We start from the raw sequence: 23,261 nt of genomic DNA on the forward strand, positions 1-23,261 counted from the left end.
TCCTGTAGTAGAAGTCAAAGTATCTAAAATTTCCTGATCTTAAAGTTGCTCATTTGGTGAAAATAATCTCCTTTGGAAAAACAGTCAGGATTCATTGCAAGACAAATCATGTCTGTTTGTTAGAAGAAAAATGAACATTTTAGCTGTACAGAATTTTTGTATGTTGAAAAATGACCATATCTGCCAAACCTTAGGCCTGTTTAAATGTCTGCTGAAAGTAAATAGACTTAGTACAGCTTTTAGTTGTTTAATGCAAGAGAACTTCATCAGATGCATAACTTACTGAAATCCATCTGCCCAGTTCTGCAGAGGTGAAATCAAAATTAGTTTCCATGTTTGATCTCACTGGACACGACTGAGCACTGATCCAGGAATGCATGCTCACATTCTTCCTTGGTTAAAGATATTGAAAAGTGTAGATGATATGCCCAATGAGATTATCAGCAGCTCAATGGCTTTAAAAAACCCATTGATTTCAATAGGAACTAAGAACACTGTTTAGAAAATGTTACTGCATTACTTCATATCTGCATTTCTGTTACCTGCTTTTAAGGATCTGTCCTCAAGTAGTTTGCTGAATCAGAACCTGATGTCAACTTTAGAAGAATACCATTGCAAGGATCAAATAAGGGATCTAGATGACTTTAAATCTGCAGGATGACCTATAGAGTTTATGCTTTGGGTTAGCTTTGAGGTATAGGGTAGCTCAAGGTAGGAGACAGGATAATGGAGAGTTATCTCCTACTGTAGTATATCTAGTTCTCCAGCTAAATCAATTAATGAATGTTTCTAGTGCAGTTAAACTATACATTTTTGTAACTAACTAAGGGATTTTTTTTCCAGAGACTGTTTTCACAAAAGTAGTACATTCAACATTAGGCAAAACTTGGAAATGCTGTCAACTCATTTTGTTCTCATTTTCTTCACAGGTTTCATGGTACAGTATTTTGGGTTCTGTAGCAGAAGGAAGTAATATGAAAGTAAGGTTAAATAACAATAAACTTCCAAATGCAGGAGTAGAGGTAAGACAGAAGTAAAACTCCTTTAGGTCATTCTCTCTTCCTTTAAAAAACACCAACTTTCTAAATGTATACATCTAACATCTTTTTTTTTAATCAGGTAACTGGCCAAACCTCTGACAAACTTTTTGACCTTTATTTTAAACAATTGAAATTTTGCTAGGCTGAAGGCATACCAAAACCCAAAAAAAAGTTCTAGGAACCTTTTTTGAATAATGAATAAAATTATTCAAAAGCTTCATGTTAGACAAGTCTCTGTCCCTTCTGTTATAACTCTGGATTTTGAGTGACATCTAAGAAATACAAAAGGAAAGGAAAGTATATGAGGTATTTACAGAGTGTGCCCCAGACATTAATCTTTCCAGGGATTTAATATTTTTCTTAATTGTGTAACTTCTATCAGCTATTTCTTCTTAATAAGACTTTACCTTACTTAATTCTGGCAACATGATAATATAACTCTTTCAATAACCTTCATGTTCAGACATGATTGACTTCTAGGTTCATGCTCTTTCCTTTTTATGCTGTGAACATGTGGTATGACCAATCATCCCACACATCTTTGATTACTTATGACTGATCATGTCTGTACTCTTTTATATTACTTCTTCATTACAATTTGACTTTTTATTTTCTGAGTATGTTTTGGATTTTTTTGTTTTGTGTTAGTGTAGTTTTTTCCCTTTGGATCACACTCTGATGTTCTTGTATAGGCCGGGAAGAGTTCTGTTTTTCACTCACTTCTGCATGCTATTGCATTGTCCACCTGAATGACGACTGCGATCCATCCAAGAAAGGGGCAAAAAAGCTTCAGAACATCCTCTTCAGCAAATTTTACTGTAGCCTCAGACCTGAGTGATCATTTTTATATCTAGAAATCTTCTTCATGAAGAGTTCTGTTCTTTGCAGGGCAGGTCTCTGTTTTGCACTGTGACAGAAGAATTATCTCAACCTCTTTTGCCCAATGTTTTAAGCTTTCCTGGTTTTGTGAGCAAGCTCTGTACTAATACCGATAGACTTGTGTTTGGTGATGGCGAGGAAATCTTTCCCTTTGTGCCTGTTCCCCCATCTTCTCCCCCAAAAGGAAGGTGTATAAAAAGAGAAGGTGCGTGTAGCTACTGGCAATAGAGGCTTTGATGTTATTCTTGATATTATCAAATCCAGAGAATCAAGCTTCCTGTGATGTCCAATGAGCTAGTTTCAATATGATGCACAGACCACAGGTTAACTATATGCCTCAGCAATGGAACTTCTGGTTGCTTTAGGATATGCTTTTGCAAAATGCTGATCTGCAGACAAAGTCACTGTCTGCCTACTCCATGGAAAAGGTTTACAATTCTTGGTGGTGGAATGATCTATCAACTTATCAACATGAGAAAAGCTTGCTCTGAAGGGATACTACAGACTGTTTTACACTAATTTCTGGTCTGCTGGTTCAGGATTCAGCTCCAGCATTTGAAGGGATTTCTGTTGTTCAGAGGTCTCCTTATGAAGGCCAGACAGTATATGAATAAGAGCACTGTGTTGATGCTACATTACGATCTCATTTCTCATGTTGTGCTTCAGTTACTATGTCAGTTGTCTGTTGTTTCAAGACCCTAAAACTTTTCTTTGTGTAAGTTGTGTTGGTTGGGGGAGGGAGGGGGGGAGAGAAGGTGGAAAAGCCTGTTAGGAATGAACCATGATGTTAAAGTGCAGGTGGACAATTACTTGAAAGAAAAATGAAAAAAAAAAGATCTTGAAAATATGTTGTTTATTTCACAAACTCCAACGTCCTGTTAATGGTGCTAAAAGGACCTGAGACATTCTCTGCCCATATCTAACACATGCATGTGGCATGTATGGAGGAGAGCCATATGCTCTTTCTCTGGAAGCACAGCTAAGGGCTAGAGTGTTTCCAGCTCAATGACTGCAAGCATGCACACTCATGGTGGGAATGTGCACATGGACAAAAATGTCTTCGAGAAATGCCAAGTCCTGGTATTAAATTGTTCTCTCAGGTTATGTGCTCAGAGTATACTCAACTGCATTCCAGACAAAACTGATACTTTTTTTCCCCTGTCATTTCATTGTTTTCTCATTGTCTTCAAGAACCTAATATTACGTGGAAACATGACATGTCTGTTAATGACATGCTTTGATTGTATCCAAGACCATTAAATAATTTATTTCACAATAAAAGTTTAGAATTTGAGATTTATTTTTTATATGTACCGTGGGTGTAACTAGAAAATATTTTTATTGACAGATACCAGCTGATGGGAAAAGCCTCTTGGAAATACATGGCTTAGATCCCAATGAGAAATACATATTTGCAGTCGCAGCATATTCTTCTGATGGAAAACTTATTGGTGATGCCATTGGGGAAACGACTAAGCCAATCCTTGCTTATTCACCTCTTTCTGCTATTACTGTTCGAGCCTATCTAACTCAGGTAGGGTTAGAGTCTTTGATAATAAACATATACTTTAATTTGGTTGTAATTACTCATTTTCAATAGTAGCTCTAAAACTTCTTCTGGTAAAACCTGAAAATTTTCTTGCCAAAAGCTCGATAAGCACAAATAACATTTTTAACATAACAAATGTTATATTTGAGTAACTCAATTCTTAATTCAAAATTATTGGAAATTCTAGTTTAAGGGGAAAGATGTCTCAGCTAGCTTTCTTGCCCTTGTTCCTGTTTTTCAGTCTGCATTTAACTTCTTTCTTCTTTTTTATATTTTATTTCTTCATTTTTGTGATTGAGACTAAGTGCTAGAAATCATCTTATTAGTGATTACAGTACGGGATGAAAAATGTGATTGAACTTACCAGGTATCAAATCCAGCAATTTTCATATTGAAATTATTTTTGTAATGTCTTGTGGAAGACCACAAAGACTCTGTCAGACCTTTATCATAATTTTCTGTATTCTTAATAAAGAAAATTTAAAACAGATCATGGCATGGAGAAAAGTGAAATTGTCTAGCCTTATAGATCAGATCATGGGGAACAGTTAGAAGATTTCCTAAAATCTTCCAGAGTAAGAGGTATCCACATGATTTTATGCCTACTTATGTGGCTCCATTTATATCCCATTATCCAGAGCAGCAGGGTATTCTGCAGTATTAGCAAAAGTAAAATGAATTTAGATGAAATAACATGCCTTCCAAAACTGCAGCACAATACCTGTAAAGTATTCCACAAAGGGCTGTTAGATCCTTGGTTAACAGTCAAGAAACTCTTTTGCCTTCTCTGATGCTAATTCTGAAGGCAAACTAATATTAGAGGAATCAGATTGCTACTACATGTGTTTTATTCAAATATGTCAGAATCTTCTTACAGAAATTGTAAATTTACAAGTTGTGAGGGAATTTTAAAACCTTTCTTTATACTATAACCATATTTGCTTGGTTATTTGATGAACATTTAAACTTTCTAAATTTTTTTTTATTGTTTTTTGTAGGTAGCCTATCAGACTGGCAACTATACATTAGCCAGAGAAGCATTTTCACCAATGTGGGATTATTTTGTTTCAAATTCTTCTCCACTGCCTGCCAATGCAGCTGTTATTTCTGCACATAGTAATTTCACTATATCTGAGAACAGGTAACTGGCAAAAACAAAATTAAAATAATAGTTAATTATAGATGTGCACATTATATTTTAAAGAGTACCAGGTTGTGAAATTTTGTTCAGACTTGACATATGAAAAGCATTCTAAAAAAAAAAAGGTGTTAAATGTGTTATAAAAATATAGTGTTTTATAATTAGCAGAGGATTTTTGTTATTTATGGAACTGCTAGCGTTTACACACCTAATTCTTTATAATAATTGTTTTCTTAGGATAAATGGAAAATATTTATAAAGTGGCTATTAATTCTGTGTGATGCATTTTCATATGCAAATATGTAATATGTACTGCGTTCTTGACTTTCTCATTAAGGGACCAGTAGAGTTCATAAATTGTGAAAATTTTGTCAAGAACAGCACCCAAAATTGGTAAATGCTTGATAATTTTGTTTTGGGGTCAGTATATAAATATGCCAATAATCTTTGAATATACTAGAGTGCTTTAGAATAGATATTTAAAATTAATTCATTTATAAATAAATTTCAAATGTTCAACCATAATAGTATAGGTTTTTCAGGATGACAAAGCCCAGCTAGGAATTTTGTGGTTACAGTCACTGGAATTCAATATATCCAAATTCAAAAATAAATCAAAACTTAATTAATTCCCAGATAAAAGAAAGACACTTGTATGAAATAATAGACATGAAATACTACAATAAATAGTAATAGCTTTAAATGTTAGTCAACTGCTTGTAATTTGATAACGAGTTAACATCCACTGTAACTGAACACAAATCATCATCTCTGCTTGTTTGGAATTCTTTTTGGACTAATTCTTTCATTAGGAAAGTTTTGGCCAACTTGTGGAGGAGGTATGAAAAAGTTTTGCAGCCTCTCAGTTTTAGTTTGACTGACTGGCTTAGTATGGAAACCATAATGACAGAAAGCAACCTTTTTGCATGTGTGTTAATAGTTCTCAAATGTTTCAAGAATTAAAGAAGAAATAAAGAAAATAAAGATCTTTGTGTCAAGAAATAAATAGTAGAGGGATTTCCTAAAATTTTGGAGGACCGTGACTGCGGTAACGATAAACTCCCAGCTGACTCTGAAATTGTGCGGGACGTGCTGCTCCACCTGGATGCATACAAGTCCGTGGGGCCAGATGGGATTCATCCCAGGGTGCTCAGAGAGCTGGCTGATGTCATTGCAAAACCTCTCTCAATTATTTTTCAATGGTCTTGGGAATCTGGAGAGGTCCCAGTTGACTGGAAGCTGGCAAACGTTGTTCCAGTCTTCAGGAAGGGCAAGAAAGAAGACCCTGGTAACTACAGGCCTGTCAGTCTCACTTCAGTGCCTGGTAAAATTATGGAGAAAATTATGCTGGGAGTTATCACAAAACACCTGAAGGACAACACAGTCATTGGTCACAGCCAACACAGGTTCATGAGAGGAAGGGCCTGTCTAACAAACTTAGTTTCCTTTTACGACAAGGTCACCCATCTAGTTGACCAAGGCAAGCCAGTTGATGTCATTTTTTTAGATTTCAGTAAAACTTTTGATACTGTCTCTCATAGTATCCTTCTGGACAAAATGTCCAGCATACAGTTTGACAAAAACATAGTGCAGTGGGTGAGCAACTGGCTCATGGGTTGGGCCCAAAGAGTTATGGTAAACAGGGTTACATCAGGCTGGCAGCCAGTCACTAGTGGGGTTCCCCAGGGCTCCATTTTAGGGCCAGTTCTCTTTAATGTTTCCATAAATGACTTGGATGTAGGACTAGGAGGTGTCGTGAGCAAGTTTGCACATGACACCAAATTGGGAGGAGCTGTTGATTCCGTCGAGGGTGGAGAGGCCTTGCAGAGAGATCTGGACAGATTGGAGAACTGGGCAATCACCAACCGCATGAGGTTTAACAAGGGCAAGTGCTGGATTCTGCACCTGGGAAGGGTCAGCCCTGGCTATACATACAGACTGGGTGATGAGACGCTGGAGACCAGCCATGCTGAAAGGGACTTGGGGGCCTTGGTCGACAGCAAGTTGAACAGGAGTCAACAGTGTGCCCAGGCTGCCAGGAAGGCCAGCTGTATCCTGGGGTGCATCAAGCACAGCACCACTAGCTGGTCTAGGGAAGTGATTGTCCCACTCTACACTGTGCTGGCGTGGCCTCGCCTCGAGTACTGCATGCAGTTTTGGGTGCCACAGTACAAAAAGGACATAAAACTATTGGAGAGTGTCCAAAGGAGGGCAACAAAGATGGTGAAGGGTCTAGAGGGGAAGTCGTATGAGGAGAGGCTGAAGTCCCTTGGTTTGTTCAGCCTAGAGAAGAGGAGACTGAGGGGAGACCTCATTGTGGCCTACAGCTTCCTCACGAAGGGGGAGCGAAGGGGCAGGCACTGATCTCCTCCCTCTGGTGACCAGTGATAGAACCCGAAGGAATGGCATGAAGCTGTGACGGGAGAGGTGCAGGTTGGATATCAGGAGAAGGTTCTTCACCGAGAGGGTGGTCGGGCACTGGAACAGGCTCCCCAGGGAAGCGGTCACAGCACCGAGCTTGACTGAGTTCAAGAAGCATCTGGATAACGCTCTCAGTGATATGTTCTGATTCAGCTGGTCCTGTGTGGAGCCAAGAGTTGGACTCGATGATCCTTATGGGTCCCTTCCAACTCAGGACATTCTATGATCCTATGATTCTGTGATAATACTTACATTTCCACTTTACAGACAAAGTAACTGGTAATCAGCTATTCTGAGACATATAATGTAGCTAGTGTTTTCTCTATATTGTTTTGACATACTTGCATCAGAGCCCATGGTTTTCTCATGGTAATGCTGTTTGGATGCAAGCACATAGTGTAGGCTTCTGTGTGCTTTGAATCCTGTTACAGGAGAAAGTAATGTGTCTAAGCGTACTTTTTATTTGGGGCTCAGCCGGACCACTGGTGTGTATCCTGTGTGTCCTTCAAATGCCACCACGGGTCTGATACTAGGCATACAAATTCACCGAGGGTCTTGGCATTACATGCTGTAAGAGCATTTGGGATTTACAGCAGCCTGTGGACTGCATTGATGCAGGCAGATAATCACTAGACATCCTATTTCATGACTACGTGGATGTTTTAAATGTATCCCTGGCCTAGGCAACAAAGCAGGAATGCAAGTCTGGTCATTGTGCCTTTTTTTCCACTTGTTTTTCATTTATCTTTTTTCCTAATCAGTTCTCTCTTTTTTTTTTTTTTTTTTGAATATGTACAGCTCTAGAGATAACATTTGAACGAAGCTACATTCAGATAAATCAAATGAAGACAGAAAATTTTAAATAGTTGTGCAAAACAGTTTCAGAGATGTTGCTTTTCTGACAGTTATTTTCAAACCTAATATATATATTTTTTTTACAATTAATATGGAAGGTTCTCAAAGCTGCAGTATCAGACCTGAAATAAGGCAGTTTCAGCTTTACTGATTGGTAGCTAAGAAATTAGATGGAATAGCTTGAAAGTACATAGGACTTGAAGAGACAGTAGAGGGAGCTGGAAGGAAAGGAAACCTCTTGTTTCCAGCTGGAAGCCCTGTTGATAGCTTGGCAATGTCAAGTGTGTGAATGTGTCTATTTGATCTTCCTTCTTGAGTTTCAGTCTCTTTTAGGAAATACAGTCGAGGAGAAGGAGGAATTTATTTCTTATACTTTGCAATGATAGGATTTTTCCTGTATCAAAAATATTCAAAAAAAATAGCAAGGACAAAAGGCCCCCTACCGCCGGGGAAGAAAAACAAAAAAGCAGGCAGAAGAAAAGATTCTTTTCAGACTTGTAATACAAGACAGCAGTGATGAAAAGGAGTCTGTTACTAATACTTAGTAATGCACTTCACAACTGCATGCGTCATTGTCAGACTACAGAAAAATAATGTGTAAAAGGAGACAGTTAAAATAAATAAGCTGTAGCACCCCAAGTTTTCAAAGAAACTTCAAAGTAAGTTTCACTGGATTAGATGAAACAACTAAGGAACAGCTGTCTTAGGATAGTAGAAGGTGGACAACAATTTGAAAAGAAGTCTTATCCCTTTTATTTATTTTTTATGTTAGACATTTTAAGCATTTTTTCAGTTTTATGTATAAATCTTATTCCCAGAAGTAGCTACAGTAATCCTTTTTGTCCATAATTTTAAAATTAAAGACTGCATTTTAATATAATGCAGTTTCAGGCATGCGATATCTGAATCATCATTAACATGCTTTTACTGTTCTTTTGCTTTTTTATTTTTTAGGTTATGCTTTGAAGCTGTATCTCAGACTTCTCCTATTACCTTGCACCTTTTCCTGAGGAATATATTTGCTATCTGTGACATTAATGTCACAGAAGGAGCGCTCTTCTGTGATTCCATCTGTTCCAATGAGATACTTTATAAGGAACAAGTATGTATGGGTTAAATAATATACTGGATTTCATTTTACTTTTTGATCAGCTTTATTTCATCATTGCAAGATAAATGTTGCAACGTACTAATCCTATTTACAGACTACTTCATTTTCTGTGAGTTATCTGGTCTTCCTGTCTGAAGTATTTTAGTAGCTGTTGTTTATTTTTTATCCTGGTGGGAAGATGGGTTCTGAATCAGTTATTGCCTAATCCAAAGCCCACTGATTGCAACTGAGGAAGGATTTTCCTTGACTTCATGGTGGTAGACTATAATTTAAGAAAGAGGTATAATCATTGTTATTTTTGTCCTACTTAGATGTATCTTGGATTTTTAATTTTAAACATTTCTGCTGTTTAATACATATATTTTCATGAATATTGAACTTCTTTAATTTCATAGGTTTAATATCCTAAGCTTCTTTTATCTTATTTCAGACTTTCTTATAGTGTAATGGCATGCTAATGATACCAAAAAACCTTTCTTTTTTATTTGGATGGCCAAGCTTTGCCTCTTGTATTATTGCATTCCCATTCCACTCTTTCTTTGCTGCAGTATTTGTCTTGTAAAAGTGCGAGCAATTACTCAGTGACTTTACTGGAGCTGCTCACACACGTAAGGACTGCAGCAAATAAGTGGAAGGGAAAGGAAGGAGTTGTTATCCTCCCCTTACCTGCTCTGAGAGGTTAGCACGTGAAATTTCTGTTCCAAACAGGTTGAGGTTGTTAACCAGTCTTTGTAAATTATATGAGTGAATTCAGAGGGCACAATTTTGTCAAGGACAATCGTTTCCTTTAGAATCATGAATAATGTTTCATTTGTTGATATACTTCTAACAGGTGTCAGTGTAAATTCATTTTTAAACTTTTATCTTACTTGCTGCTTACACTGCTTTTTAAACCGCAGTAACATCTGTCTTCTTTCAAAAGATTTAAAACCACAGAATTCATATTTGAATCAAAATGTACTTTTCCTTTACAGGTTGCTAGGTTAGCAGAATGTGAAAGAATGACTGTGGCGATTGAACTTAGCAATTGGTTGAATGATGCAAGTTACACCCTGCAGTCTGTTGTACAATGTTATGGTCTCCTTGCTCCAATTATTTATCACAAGATTTCTTCAGTGCCAGTAGTTCAGGTGAGAGCATTTTAAGACAAAGCAGCTGGCATCCAAGTCTTGAAGTTATAGTGATTCAGATTAAACTTATAATGGAGCGTACAGTGGGAGAGCTAAATATCTAGGCTTTGAGTTCTTAGTAGCTGCTGAAAGAAAAGCCTTTTACGGTTTAATGGGTTCCCAATGCATGTATGTTCAGCATAAGTTTAACAGATTCCGCTTTCAGATATGCTAAAGTAACTGCAGAATATTGATTGTTTCTTCAGGATGATTTGTTGGTATTTTTAAACTATGGTAGAATCTACAATGTAACTTCTACTTGAATGCTGTTTGCATATGGCAATTTTGAGGAAAGAAAAGCAGCATTTGCCTATGGCTTTTTTTTGAATGTTTGCTTCATATACAGTTTTCTTCTTAAAAAAAAAAGACGGCTATTCAATGTTTCGGTAACGCAGTCTTTAGTTTTCAGGCATGTGCTCCTTTCCAGAAGCAAGCACCTTGCTTTGAAAACAGAGTACCTGAATCCTTTCCTGCCATTTCTGAAGCAGCAGATGTGTTTTTTGAGATTCAGCAAGGATACAGTAGAAACATGCAACTTTTTTCCCTGTAATTAGGTAGTTTTGTGAGGGAGCAACAGTAAGAGCATGAGGCGCCTGCAGTGCAGGCAGGGCACAGACTAGCAGCATCTGAACATGGCAGACAGAGCAGGTGTTGGCAAGAGGATCCACTGAGAGTCCAGAGAACTTGAAGTTATTGGGCTGGCCAGGGTCCGTCCAGGAGAAAAAGTCAGGAGCTGCAGGAGTTGGAGCCGGAGACTGGAGACAAGGCTACAACACAGGTCCAAGGTCCATCCAGGAGACGGAACTAAAGACCAGCACACTGATACCACAGCTCAAGCAGGGATCAAAGGCTTGTGTCTGAGCTTAACTGGGACTCTTGTGCCCCTGGGCAGAAGGTGTGAGAGGAGGCCCCAACTGAGGCCGCTCAGGGAATGACTACTGGGGCACTCAGGGCCCTGAGAAGTTTTTAGGAGTGTTTAGAAAAAAAAAACATTATCTATTTACATAAAGGCACAGCTAGCCACCGGAAATGGCTCCTGTTTCAGATTTCCTAATGAACGGGAAAACTAATTTAGTCGCATGTTCTTTTCATGTCTGATAGACAAAAATGGGGGAAAGAAGTCTTTTATTTTTAAAGCTTATTGGAAACATTTTTCTTTCATTTAAAGTTCTGACCAGCTCTATACATTTTTAAGCAGTGCTCTATTAGGCGTATGTGATCTGACTGAATTAAGCATTCTTTGATTTCATGTTAATTAAATCAGCAAAAATATCCATCATGTATCTGTAATTTAATATCTGTGATTTTATGTGAACATGTCATTTGTTCCAAAGGGCTGTGGTTGAAATCTTGACACCGTTAAATTCAATGGAAATTTTATTATTGGCTTTTGTAGATTTAGCATTTCATCCTATCTGTTAGATTTCAAAGTATTTCTAAAGTTCACCATCAAATACAATAGGCTGTACAGAGGTACAAGCTTGTGAGTGTGTTGCAGACTCCAGACTTTGTTTTAACTCTTGTATTTATAGATCCTCATTAAGTGCTTGGCTGTCCTTCAAGAAATTCCAAGTGCGACTTTGCAGAGGAGACAGGCAGGATGTTATGAGAGTATTCAGCATATGATAGCCTGTACTTCATTTTATACGGCAAAGGTATGGGGTGTATTATTGTGCTTGCAGCTTAGTTTAAGATACAGCTCTTGTCATTTAGAGAAAAAAATTTAGTAAGCTGGCCTTCAGAGTGGTATCTTAGAGAACTGGCACTCTTGAATAGTAAATGTGTAGAAATATTTATTAGTATCTTTGTGTCACTGCATTTTATATTTTGACTTTTTAATAGTGCTGAGAATTTCCATTTGTTCAGAAAATACACTGTAACTATTAGTCCATGACATGAAATCTGTATTTTATATCATTCTGTGTATTTTTACATGTAAAGTAGTACTATTTTCAATCAGACTTATATGTAATATATAAATTTAAAAGCTTATTTACTGCAAGTAGGCCATATTTGTAGTTTTAATCACATTAGCATATCTGACTTATTTGGTAATTAATTAGATACAAGAGACTTTATACTGTTTAGTCCCACATGCTAGCAGGAACATAAACATCTTGACTCCCAGCCATAATACATATCTGTAGATCACATTTATGATTCAGATACTCTATTTAGTGAGATAAGAAGAAAGGTGGTACTGGTAGGGTTTTTTTCCTCTAGTATAGAGACATGCTAGAGTTAAAGTACTCGCCATGATAAATGTATGATGCTGAAAAAGTCAGCTTTGCTCTAGCTGTGAGTACAGAGCTCATACTGAAGCTGAGCTGTGGCTGATGCTGGATTCCCCTGTGTTGGTGATCCCTCACCCCAGTCTTTATAGGAGCTGGATCTCTGTGCTTACCTCACAAGACCAGATCAAATATCCTTAGAAGTGCACTGCAGGAAGACCCAGTTTTCATTCTTTCTATAAAGATGAGTATTTTAAGCCTTAGTGTTGTCATTTTCTTCATATTAATCAATTATTTCATGGCTGTGAGGGCAGCGTCAGGGCACGGTGAGGGCTGGGCAGCCAGGAGCCGAGGGCAATGCCATGGCTGGCAGAGCAGCACCTGGCAGTCAGGTTCAACCAGGAGTGTAGGTCATCAGTGAGTTTGTGGTCATGAGGGAGATCTGAGCTGAAGGTGGGAAGTCAATCCACAGGTCAGGATCAGGTCTGGTGAGGGAGGGTAGCTAGGGTCAGACACAGCCCAGCAGGCTGGTCCATCGAGATGGGAGCAGTCTGAAGTCAAGCTGAGGAGTCAGTCCATGGCTCAGGTGTCCAGACCGGTGGATCCATTGCCAGACCCCGGCATGGCTCGGAGCACGCTGGAGACCAGCATTCCTGCCATATAGGAGCTGGCAGGGACTGTAGGCTTGGACCTGAGCTGAAAGGGAGCTCCTGGCCCCAGGGGAAAAGGGCCCAGGTGGAGGCTGTCAAGGCCAATAAAGCCTATTTAAGGAACCTTGAAACCTTGATATAGTGTTTGTTAGATTCTCCAGCTAAATGACTGTCTGCTTGTACTGCTTTTTTTTTTTCCTTAGAGATAGCATTTCAACAGAATAGCAAACAGAATGAGTGAATTGCAAATGCTTCTCATTAATCCTTGGTATATGGTCTTCTGTTGAGTTACAGTCAGGCTATGCACTGTATTTATCCTAAAGTAATCTATACACTTATTTTGTACCCCAAAGACAAGCATCCTGATGTGAAGTTACCTTGCACATAGTAGAAGCACTTTGGCCTTCAGAGCTCTATCTAAAGAAGATAAAGCCATCTAAAAACATTCCCTACACCGTTCATTTATAAATTTCATAATTTAGAAAATAAATTTCACCACTACTTTCACTAATACAGTTGGGATTTTCAAATGTGCACTTGATACCAGAGAGGTAAATGAAGATCATTTAATTACCCTTTATACTCTTTGATAGCAGTACTGCCTGAGAATGGGGAGAATGTCAATCACAGCAATAGATACTTCTGGTTAAATCTTTCTGTTCTCTGAGGGATAGGTTAAGCAGAACACATCAATAACATATCTGCAGTTCCAATTATTTTACAGGTCTTTCTTTAGTCCTCTTTTTTTTTTTTTATGAAAGGAAACTTAAGTATCGAGTAATTAATTTCTATTTATAATATTCATGCATTTTGACAATTATAAATAGACAATAATGAAACATTACATGTTATGCAAAACAAAAATACATAACAGATGATTCTTTAATAGGTACTACGTTCATGGAAAGAATATGAACTAGCAGTAATTATTGTTAACTACGGGAAAAAATTGTTGGATTCCTCACCAACAACCTCAGCCTGCCTGTCAGGAGCAATGAAAACTGAAGAAACACACACTAGCGAAGAAGTTAAAGTAACTGCTCTGATTTTTACCTTTTCTTTTCTCTAAATACTGTATTCTATTATTTTGAAGACTACATTTATTAACTTTTTGTTTGAGAAGTGATTGTATGGAATAAGAGTTCCCAAAGTACAGCTGAGAGGCTTCTATTTAATTGTAGCCATCTTTGTTAAGACCAGTTGCAGATTGCAGTGGGTACAGGGTCTCATCTTGTTGAACTGGAGAGGGGTTAGCAATATTACAGTTCAGAGCTATAAGGATCCTGCAGATATTTATACACGCATCCCTAACTGATCTTCACATATAGTTTCCAGGAATGTTTATTAGACAGAAAAAACAATGAAATTGTATAAGTAAAGAAGAGCAAAAATATCCTAAATAATGTAGAAACTTAGTCTCTCGTGTTGTGTAGCAGCTGCTTGAAACTGTGTCATAATAAAGAGAGTAACTTAAGAATTGTGTAGACTGAAAAATATTTCTCAGTGGAGGGCGAACTTTCAATCTCAGAGACCTTAATACTTAAATTACAGAGAGATGCAGCAGGTTGTGAGAATTTCCTGCAAATTAGAATCAAAGTGTTGATTCTCCATACTTTTCTGTCTGTTTTTTTCTTGAAATAATTTTAGAAGAAATTATACTGGTGAGGAGATTTGCAAAAGAGGTAAGAAAGTAGGAATAACGAGAGAGGAAGAAAGGAAGCAGTGTGAGCATGAAACTGAGATATATTAAAGAGAGGGATAAAAAGTCAATCAGCTTACAGGGATGGATTTCTGTACAAAATTTTGCAGGATGCTGATAGGATCCAGGATAAATTTTTCTCCATCATTTATTGGTAAGTTTGTGTAGGCTGCTCCCAGGTTCATACTGAAGGTATCTAAGATCATAGCAACAAGATAATATCTTGAGCCAAGCAGGGCTGACTGAAAATTACATTTTCACCAAAGTGAAAAAAATGAAGAACTTTCTTTCCAGAGAAAGATTTTGATTTCTGTAGGCAGTAAGTAATCTACAAAAGATTATTTTTTCTGGAAAACAATGTATTTTGTCAAACAATCTATTCAAATACATTGTTGTAGTTGTATGTGGGACTTCCCTAATGATTTATTTAGTGGCAAAGCAAGTCCACTCACTCCCTTGGAGATCAATCAAGAATGAATCATGGCTACGGTTTTGAAGCTGTACTAAAAATTATGAACATCAATTATATTTCACTTGAAAAATAGGACAATATTGTTTAAACTATCAGATAAAGAATTAGAAAACTTGGGATCTAACCTTAACTCCACTATCGACCTGCTGGTTTTAGCTAGGTAAAAGCTGAGTTTTCATAACTAAGTATTGGGTATTTCAGACCACTTCTGCAAAGACATCCCATTTAGCTGCAATGGAAAAAGCAACAGAAAATCTAAGTGCTCTTGAATCAAATCTCCTCAGACTGACAAAACCAGGTGGGTGAACTATTAAAACACTTCTTACCTTTTTCTATGGATTTTTCTATGGTTTATTTGTAAAAAATATTTACCTAAGAAGTACTTTTATTTCATATATCTTCCATGATAAATCAACCAAAATAATAATTTCAGTGATGTGTATAATGACTTTTATTCATCTTTTTCATCATTTCCACTAAAACACTCATTCCTTCTTATAATGGAATGGTCATTTTTTTCTGTTCTGCAAATATGTTCTCCCAATCTGTGTAAATTGAGTTCCACATTATTTAGACTTGCTTTATCTTCCTAAATCAGAAAATGCAGTAGCAAAGACTATTCATTGTCCATTTTATAGCATGTCTTACTATCCTATCAGTGCTAGTAGTAATGACAACGACAGGAATTTTTAGTGGAGAAAAGGCTTCTTGAAGAGAATTAACAGAAATTGTCCTTTTTGTGAAGGAATTGCACGTATACTAGCATTTAACTACCTTGTAACTCAGGAATGAATATATCAACTTTAAAATATCTTAAGAGTCTGGATTAAGCATAAGAACTTTCAGGCTAATAGTTCTGCCAAAGTAAGAGAATTAATAAGTAGGACTTGTAAAGGAAACTCAATTAGAACTTAAAACACAGAGCCACTACTGACTTTTTTTCCCATTCTATTTACATGGCATCTTGTAGTCCTTGGAATCTGCATAGAATCATAGAATAATTTAGGTTGGAAGGCATTTCTGGAAGGCATTTATTCCAACCCCCTGCTCAAAACAGGTACAATTAAATCAGGTTGCTCTAGGACTTGTCCAGTCAAATTTTGCATCTCTCTGAAGAAAGAGATTTTGCAACCTTTATGGGCAACCTGTTCCAATAATTGACCACCCTTATGGTTAAAAAGGTTTTCTTTGTATCTATTTGGTGTTTTCTGATTTCCATTTTGTGTCTATTGCCTCTTGTGCTATCAGTGAGGACAGTCTGTCTCCACATTCTGTATTTCTCCTAGTAGGTAGGTGTAGACTCCTCTTAGCCTTCTCTTCTTAAGGCTGAATAAAGCCAATTCTCACAGCCTCTTCTTGCTTTGTCAGGCACTCCTTATCATCTTGGTGGCCCTTCACTGGACTTACTGCAGTATGTCAATGTCTTGTACTAGAGTGTCCAAAACCAAATTTAGTAATCTAGATGTAGTCTCACAAGTGCTGAATAGAGGGGAATAATCACTTCCCTTGGTCTGCTGGCTATGCTGTTTCTAATACAGCCCAGTATGCAACTGGTCTTTGCTGCAAGGTTTCTAGTTATCGTCCATCATCTCTGTATATGGATTTGTCTTAGAAGAGAAAGCATTTCTGTAATAAATAGGATGAAAAGAGTGACGCAAAAAATCCATTCATCTGCAAGCTGATCCTTCATTTTTTGCTGCTAACATTGATTTATTATTTACTTAATAAAATGATGTTCCATTCTTACTTAATAGAAAGTTAAATTAATGGGTTGGTTAGTTAGAGAAGAACACATTTTCAGAAATTGGCAAATACTTGATGGCTGAAGTCTGCTCTGTTGCTGAAATAGCATATTCGTCAATAAGTTTCAGAATACGAATTGGAGTCTTTTGCTGGGGCCATGCAAAACAAATAACAAAGCTTACGGCTGTCCTTACAAATACGTCTAAGTGGTTTAGGACAATGTGCACACTTGTAGGGCATGCTGTTAAAAATATTTGGGAAAAAAACCTTGTCATAGGAAATCCTTAAAAGTGGATCAACACTTAGCATTCTGTTGATGATAGTCTAGGAGAAAAATGAAAAAAAGCTGAATCTGCCTCTTTCATGAGAAACTGAGAAAAGCAAAATATTTCATACACAGTACAATTTAAATTCTGAAATTTCAAATGTTTTCCCATTTAAAAATTTTTGGGAGGTATTATTCTTTGTGAAAATGCTCATTTGAAGCAATATATTTTTGAACTTGTCAAATAGGAGAGAGTACTAATAAAGGGCATGACTTGTCCTAAAAAGAAGATAAATAAAAGAATCTTCTTTTCCTGTTGGCTGTCCTATTTAATTCAATGTTATTTGCATTCAAGAGACTTCAACTGACTGCCACCACTGGAGGGTGTAGCTCTTGATCTGCTATCACAGCTGATTATTCCAGAGTGCATTTTTAACCTCACTTTTTTCAGGGACTAGCTGCATTGATCTTTTTCAACCACAGAACTTGCCTAAGCACAAAATTTGTAGGTCATGTTTCTTTGTTAAGGCAAAATAGCAACTAGCACATGTAACATTGTTCCAGTGCTCATCAGCTGGTGATGCAGTTGTATTTAACTCGTAGAATCCAAGTTATTGTTCTCCTGTATATTATATATACTATTTATATCTCTATATTGTATATATTATTAACACCTATATCTAATATATTATTTATAGAATAGAAATACAGTTGTATACATATATTTATATAAATATTTAGGTGAAGGAAAAAAAAAATCTTTTACCTACTTATGCTATGCATATGCCCAGCATGTATGTAATCACTAATCACTAGTAGCATCGTGTGTTCAATTCCTGCTGTATGGCTTTAAATAAATTTTTGGACATGTCTTTACTGCACATCCTCCTCCACAGGTGATTTGTATGGACCTCTGTTAGGCCTCTCATGAACTCCAGACATCCTGCTCATTAGTCTAGCAGCTGGAAGTTCATCAGTTACATCCATTAGCTCTTCATGATTTAAGTGGCACGGCTACTTATGTTAGAAGAAAATAACAAGCTTTTGAATTTCTCTCTGGATGACAGTGAGAGATTTAAAAGCAAACTCTGTGCTAAAGAAGGATTTTTCTAGTCTTCAGTTATGATTCCAGGTAGAGTTTCTATTGTGCACTATCACTGCTTGTCATAATGGATTTGATTTGGTTATTGATGTAGCTTATGGATCAGAGCTTACAGGACAGGAAGATCCTTTGTTCCTCTACCCTGTAATTTCATGTTGGACATCAAACAGTGCTTATCGAGAAGGTAGGATAATTGATGTTTACTTTAGTTGTAAAGGCTTCTTTACTTCAGAATGTTGCCAGTAAAGCTATCTACTTCTTGCTTGGAAAAAGCTCTTGGAAACTTTCTCTTCATTTTGTTCTCAAATATACAAAATCAAGTAAAACATAGCTGAAAAAAAGTTCTTAACATAGTCACATTTAGAAATGCATGAAATACTTGCAAAAAATTATTTTAGATATTGATGCTAAGTATATAAAATATTCGTATTTTAAATAATTTGAATAATGTTTATTTTCTAATAACCTTACAAATGACCTCATTTTTTTAAAGTCGTGTCAAGATTTTGTTTGTGTGGAATGTTCTTTTTAAATTTCGATACTCCATTTCCACATTATGTTTTTGAAAGAGGAACTCACAAAAGTCTGAGTACGCTTGTGTTTTTGAAATAGGATTTAAGATTTAGGTATGTGACCTTTGCCACCACCTTATTTTTTTTTAATATTCAAAATAACAATGGAGCTTAGCCTTTAAAATTAGTATAGCTTTCGAATAGGATAAATATTTATTTATTGATGGTAAAAATTATGAAGATAGCCAAACAGTGAAAGCAGTTTGCAATTATGAAGCAGCCTAAAATCTGGACAACACAGCTCCACTGCTGCAATGAGAACTGTGTGATGCTTGTACACTAATGTGACTGTCACTGAGAAGAGCAACCCAAGTGAATAGAATGCGAGTACTTTGTTTATACTTGCTTTATTGTTTTTTCAGGATTTTCAGACATGTGTACAATTAGGCATGTTGAATAGTGTTATAAAATATTTTTACATTATGTACTGCATGCTACAAAAATAGTTCCAAACCTGTTGTGTCAGTCCTTAGAATGTTTTTCATTCTAGGAGCGTAAATAGAGTGAACTTATGATTCTGGATGCCCGGTCACAAGAAGAACTATTTAGCAACTGCTGTTGTGTCTCATGACCTATCTGATTTTGGTATCAGTATGCCTTTTCTTCATCAGTGTGCAAAATTACATAAATATGTGCTTTCAGACATACATAGATGCAATTACAGCTGAATTCAGAAACCTGTTACAGCAAAAGTACAAAAGACTCTGTTAATTATTTGTTACTTCATTGCAGTGATGAAATTCAGAAAGAAATCACGTTTTCTTGAGTTCTTTGTTCAACTTTTGCACAAAATCCTGAATGAAGAGAAGTTTCAATGCGTTCTGGAGTGGGCAGGCAATGTGCAAGTTTACTTGAAAAGGTAGATCTCTATTATAGAAGTAGTGAAAAACTACTACTTAGGTTCACCGGTGTCACAGTTACAGCAGAAACTGTAAATTGTACCTTGTAGAAGACCCATCTGGAGCTATTTCCATGGCTCCTAGTCTGCAGAAGTTCCATGGACACAGAGGATTATGTAATTACAGAAAATATTGTATTGTGACCTTATTATACATGGAGACTTCTCCCTTGGCTGTGTCCAAAACTCTATCTATTGCTATTTTCTGAAGGGGAAGAAGGAAAGAATACCGGCTGAATTTAAAACTCCCAGTGAAATAGGGATTGCATGTGCCCTACCTGTTCCCAAAGATAACCCTTTTAATATGAAAGGAGTTGATGACGGTGATGATGATGATTTTAACGTTATTTGTTTGTCAGGAGGAATGACCACCTTCTCTGTACCAATGGAATATCAACACAAGAAACAAGTTCTTCCACTCTGCCAGAAGGCACGGATAGATACACTACAGGAGTTGTGGAGTTTCAGAAAGTGAGTTTTATTTTTAAAGAGTCTTTACTGGGCAGCAATACCATAAGCACAAAAATATATTTTTAAAAGCTGTCTCATAAAAACCTCAGCTAAAGACATGCATAATTAGTAAAATTTGGGATACAAACTCTAGTCCTCAGCTCACCTCTGCTCTCCTAAAATCTCCTAAAATAAATTTTTGCTTTTATTGGAAGCTAAGAATAATCTTAATGGATTTGTGTTGTTTTGGAGGAAGAGTTTTCTCCCTCATAGCCATCTAGTCATGCTGTAATACTGCTAGCATCTCAGGTAGATTAGGGAAAGGGTTTTCTGTCCCGGTTTTTGCATTGCAAAGTTTTACTATTTATAATAATAGGAAAAGAGCTATCATTATTTTTGAGATGAAAAAACACTGGTATATGAAAGAAAATATTTGGGGAGCTGGCTGGCTTCTTAGTGTCAGGCATTTGATGAATATCTTCCAGAAAAATTGTGAAGCTTTTGGGGATATTAAATACTTTTTTTCTGTCTTATTCTGACAAACAGTTCCAGAATTTATTTTCCGTTCTGTTCCTGCATAAGCCAAACTGCTGTATAACTCAAGTAATTGATAATGTAGATATAAATATTTGAAGTATATTTAAGATTTTCATGGAAGATTTTTTTAAAGAGTACAGAGACCTCACCTTTAAAGAAACCAGATGCATCAACTTTGAAGAAAGGAAGAAAAGAAGCCTTGAGTCCTATTCGAAAAAGACAGACTCTTAGACAGTATTTAATGAAACATCCAAACATAATGAAATCTCCAGAAGCACAAAGGTAAATGAACATAAGTTGTCGGGTTCATATACAGAACCAAAATATTTTGACTGAAATTTAGTTTACAATTAAGTGTGTATTTAAAAACATTTTTCTATCAAAGGGATGAATTTCTGTACAGTCCACTCACTTTTCTGTTTTAGTTTGGTATAAAATTGGCTTCCACTCAAGAGAACAAAATCTATCTCATTTCTATTTCAGAGAATAACTGTTGAAGATTTTGAAGTCTTTGTATGAATAATCAAAGATTGTATTTCATGAGTATGTGGATTCATCACGGTGGAAAAGCTATGTTAATCTGCATACTATAATGCTTTTCAAACTGTGTTGGGGAGCTTACCTGTTAGAAATCTAATAAAGAATATGTTTATTTGTTCCTGATGTTCAGGTAGTGTAACTGATTTCTGTCATCCCTTTGCCAGTCTTTTTGGATTATCTGTTCTGTAGTTTTCGGAAAACTGTTCCTTGACAGAAACAAAAGAAAATTCATTCACCTCTTCTTTTGGCAGATAATTGTATATATTTGGTTAACTCGCTAATAACAGTACCTTCTGACTGAAAAGAATTTGTCATATTCATTACCTGGTGCTTTGGTCATTATGCTTCCAGCAATTAGCAAATAGAAAACTAGAAATATCTGCATATAAGCAATCACGTAACCGATTCTGGAAGTGTTTTAAATCAAGAACCTCAAAAAAGTCTTCCATACACTATCTTCTAAATATTTACCTAAACCATCCATTTTTCCTCCTTGACACTAAACCCCCATCTTACATGACATGATTTTCATGGCTTTCAGTGAAAGAGGGGATGTTTAACTTATCCTGGGCTTCTTGCTTTTTCATCTGTTCTTTCATATCTTACATACTAATATTGCTGTGTCATATAATCAACATTGCATATGGTATACTGTTCTGCTGACATTTTAAAGGTGGAAAACAGGCAAAAAAATAATTTAGATTGATAAAGGGATCATTTTGCAGTTTATAACAAACAAACAAACAAACAAAAAGATATTTGATTTGACTATAGCATTGTATGTGTGCCAGGTAACACAGAATTGTTTGATCTGGCAGAGAAACATAAAAAAAAAAAAAATCTATGGCTGGAAATTAAAGCCAGGCATCCATATCTGAAATAAAATATTTTCTTCACATTGAGGATGATTAGCTACTAAAACACATCAATAAAAAGAGTGATCCAAATTTATAGTATAATAGTAGACCCTCCATCTCCTGAACAGGCTATGTGAAACACGTTGTACTTGCTATAATAAACTGTTTGGATGATTACAGATACAAATAACTTCAAGCACAGAGCTAAACTTTTTGTAAGTATTAAGACAAATATCGTAATGGAAGTAGGTAAAATATAAGATAGGATTTAGTGTGTGTTAAGTGCACTTAAAGGGGAAAGCACAATTGCTTTTACTGACTGCAGCAAAAATCCTTCTGCTAGAAATGTGTCACATACCTCTCAGTTAATATGAGTCTGTGGATATGCATTGGGATACTTCTGTGTATCTTTACCATGATTTTCTTTTCTACAGCTTCAAGAAAACACAGTTTCATTTTTTTGCTACTTCATTTATTTTGCTTTAGGAAATGCAAGGAACAGTTGCAAAAAGTAGCTCGTCACACCTTAGTGATACTGCTGAAACCAATTGTGAGTAATTACTTAAAGCGAAGGAAGTTTCATCAAATATGTCTTGAAGAGATGCCCTGGAGGTCTCAGATGAATATCTATCTGGCAGTTGCACACTACAACTTATTTAAAAAGAAACTGGAAGAGCAATATAACATTGGAATTTGTGGTTCACGGTATCTGGACAGGTATATCTTACTGCATTATCAGTGATTGCCATTAATAAAGATTATTGTGTTATTGCCATTAATGCAGACAGATCTGAATTACAATATCATCAGTCAGTTTGTCATAGGAACAGTTGAGCTTCCAAATGCAAATTGATTTACTATGTAACAAGTTTTGCTTTCCATCATATGGCAGGTGACATGCACATTTTTGGTTGCTCACTTGACTGGTCAGATGAAAGTTTTGCAATATACTATACTGTGCTATTTTTTTGTTCCTTTATAACTTTTGGATATCATTCATTATTTTTAAAGCTGCCGGAGAGTAATCAAAACTCACTTTTGAGGAACTGAATTTTGTGTGTGTATATCAAAATTCTTTTT

The 23,261-nt window shown here is 36.3% G+C and overlaps 1 protein-coding gene across 5 annotated transcripts in view; it reads left to right on the forward strand.

The window, feature by feature from the left end:
* CFAP54 (cilia and flagella associated protein 54) overlaps positions 1-23,261 on the forward strand; it is a 115,290-nt gene that overhangs the window by 39,749 nt on the left and 52,280 nt on the right. For all 5 annotated transcript variants that reach the window (XR_008575837.1, XM_054816115.1, XM_054816019.1 and 2 more), the window contains exons 22-34: positions 930-1,022; positions 3,268-3,453; positions 4,467-4,609; positions 8,840-8,987; positions 9,971-10,126; positions 11,698-11,820; positions 13,936-14,079; positions 15,419-15,515; positions 18,422-18,511; positions 19,632-19,758; positions 20,157-20,268; positions 20,918-21,066; positions 22,668-22,898. Coding sequence is in view for 4 of the 5 variants with exons in the window: in XM_054816115.1 (XP_054672090.1) it covers positions 930-1,022; positions 3,268-3,453; positions 4,467-4,609; positions 8,840-8,987; positions 9,971-10,126; positions 11,698-11,820; positions 13,936-14,079; positions 15,419-15,515; positions 18,422-18,511; positions 19,632-19,758; positions 20,157-20,268; positions 20,918-21,066; positions 22,668-22,898 (1,799 nt within the window). In the remaining variant the exon portion in view is untranslated. The remainder of the gene's footprint in view (positions 1-929; positions 1,023-3,267; positions 3,454-4,466; positions 4,610-8,839; positions 8,988-9,970; positions 10,127-11,697; positions 11,821-13,935; positions 14,080-15,418; positions 15,516-18,421; positions 18,512-19,631; positions 19,759-20,156; positions 20,269-20,917; positions 21,067-22,667; positions 22,899-23,261) is intronic.

Source organism: Grus americana, chromosome 1 (genome assembly GCF_028858705.1).
Source record: "Grus americana isolate bGruAme1 chromosome 1, bGruAme1.mat, whole genome shotgun sequence".
Taxonomy (NCBI): domain Eukaryota; kingdom Metazoa; phylum Chordata; class Aves; order Gruiformes; family Gruidae; genus Grus; species Grus americana.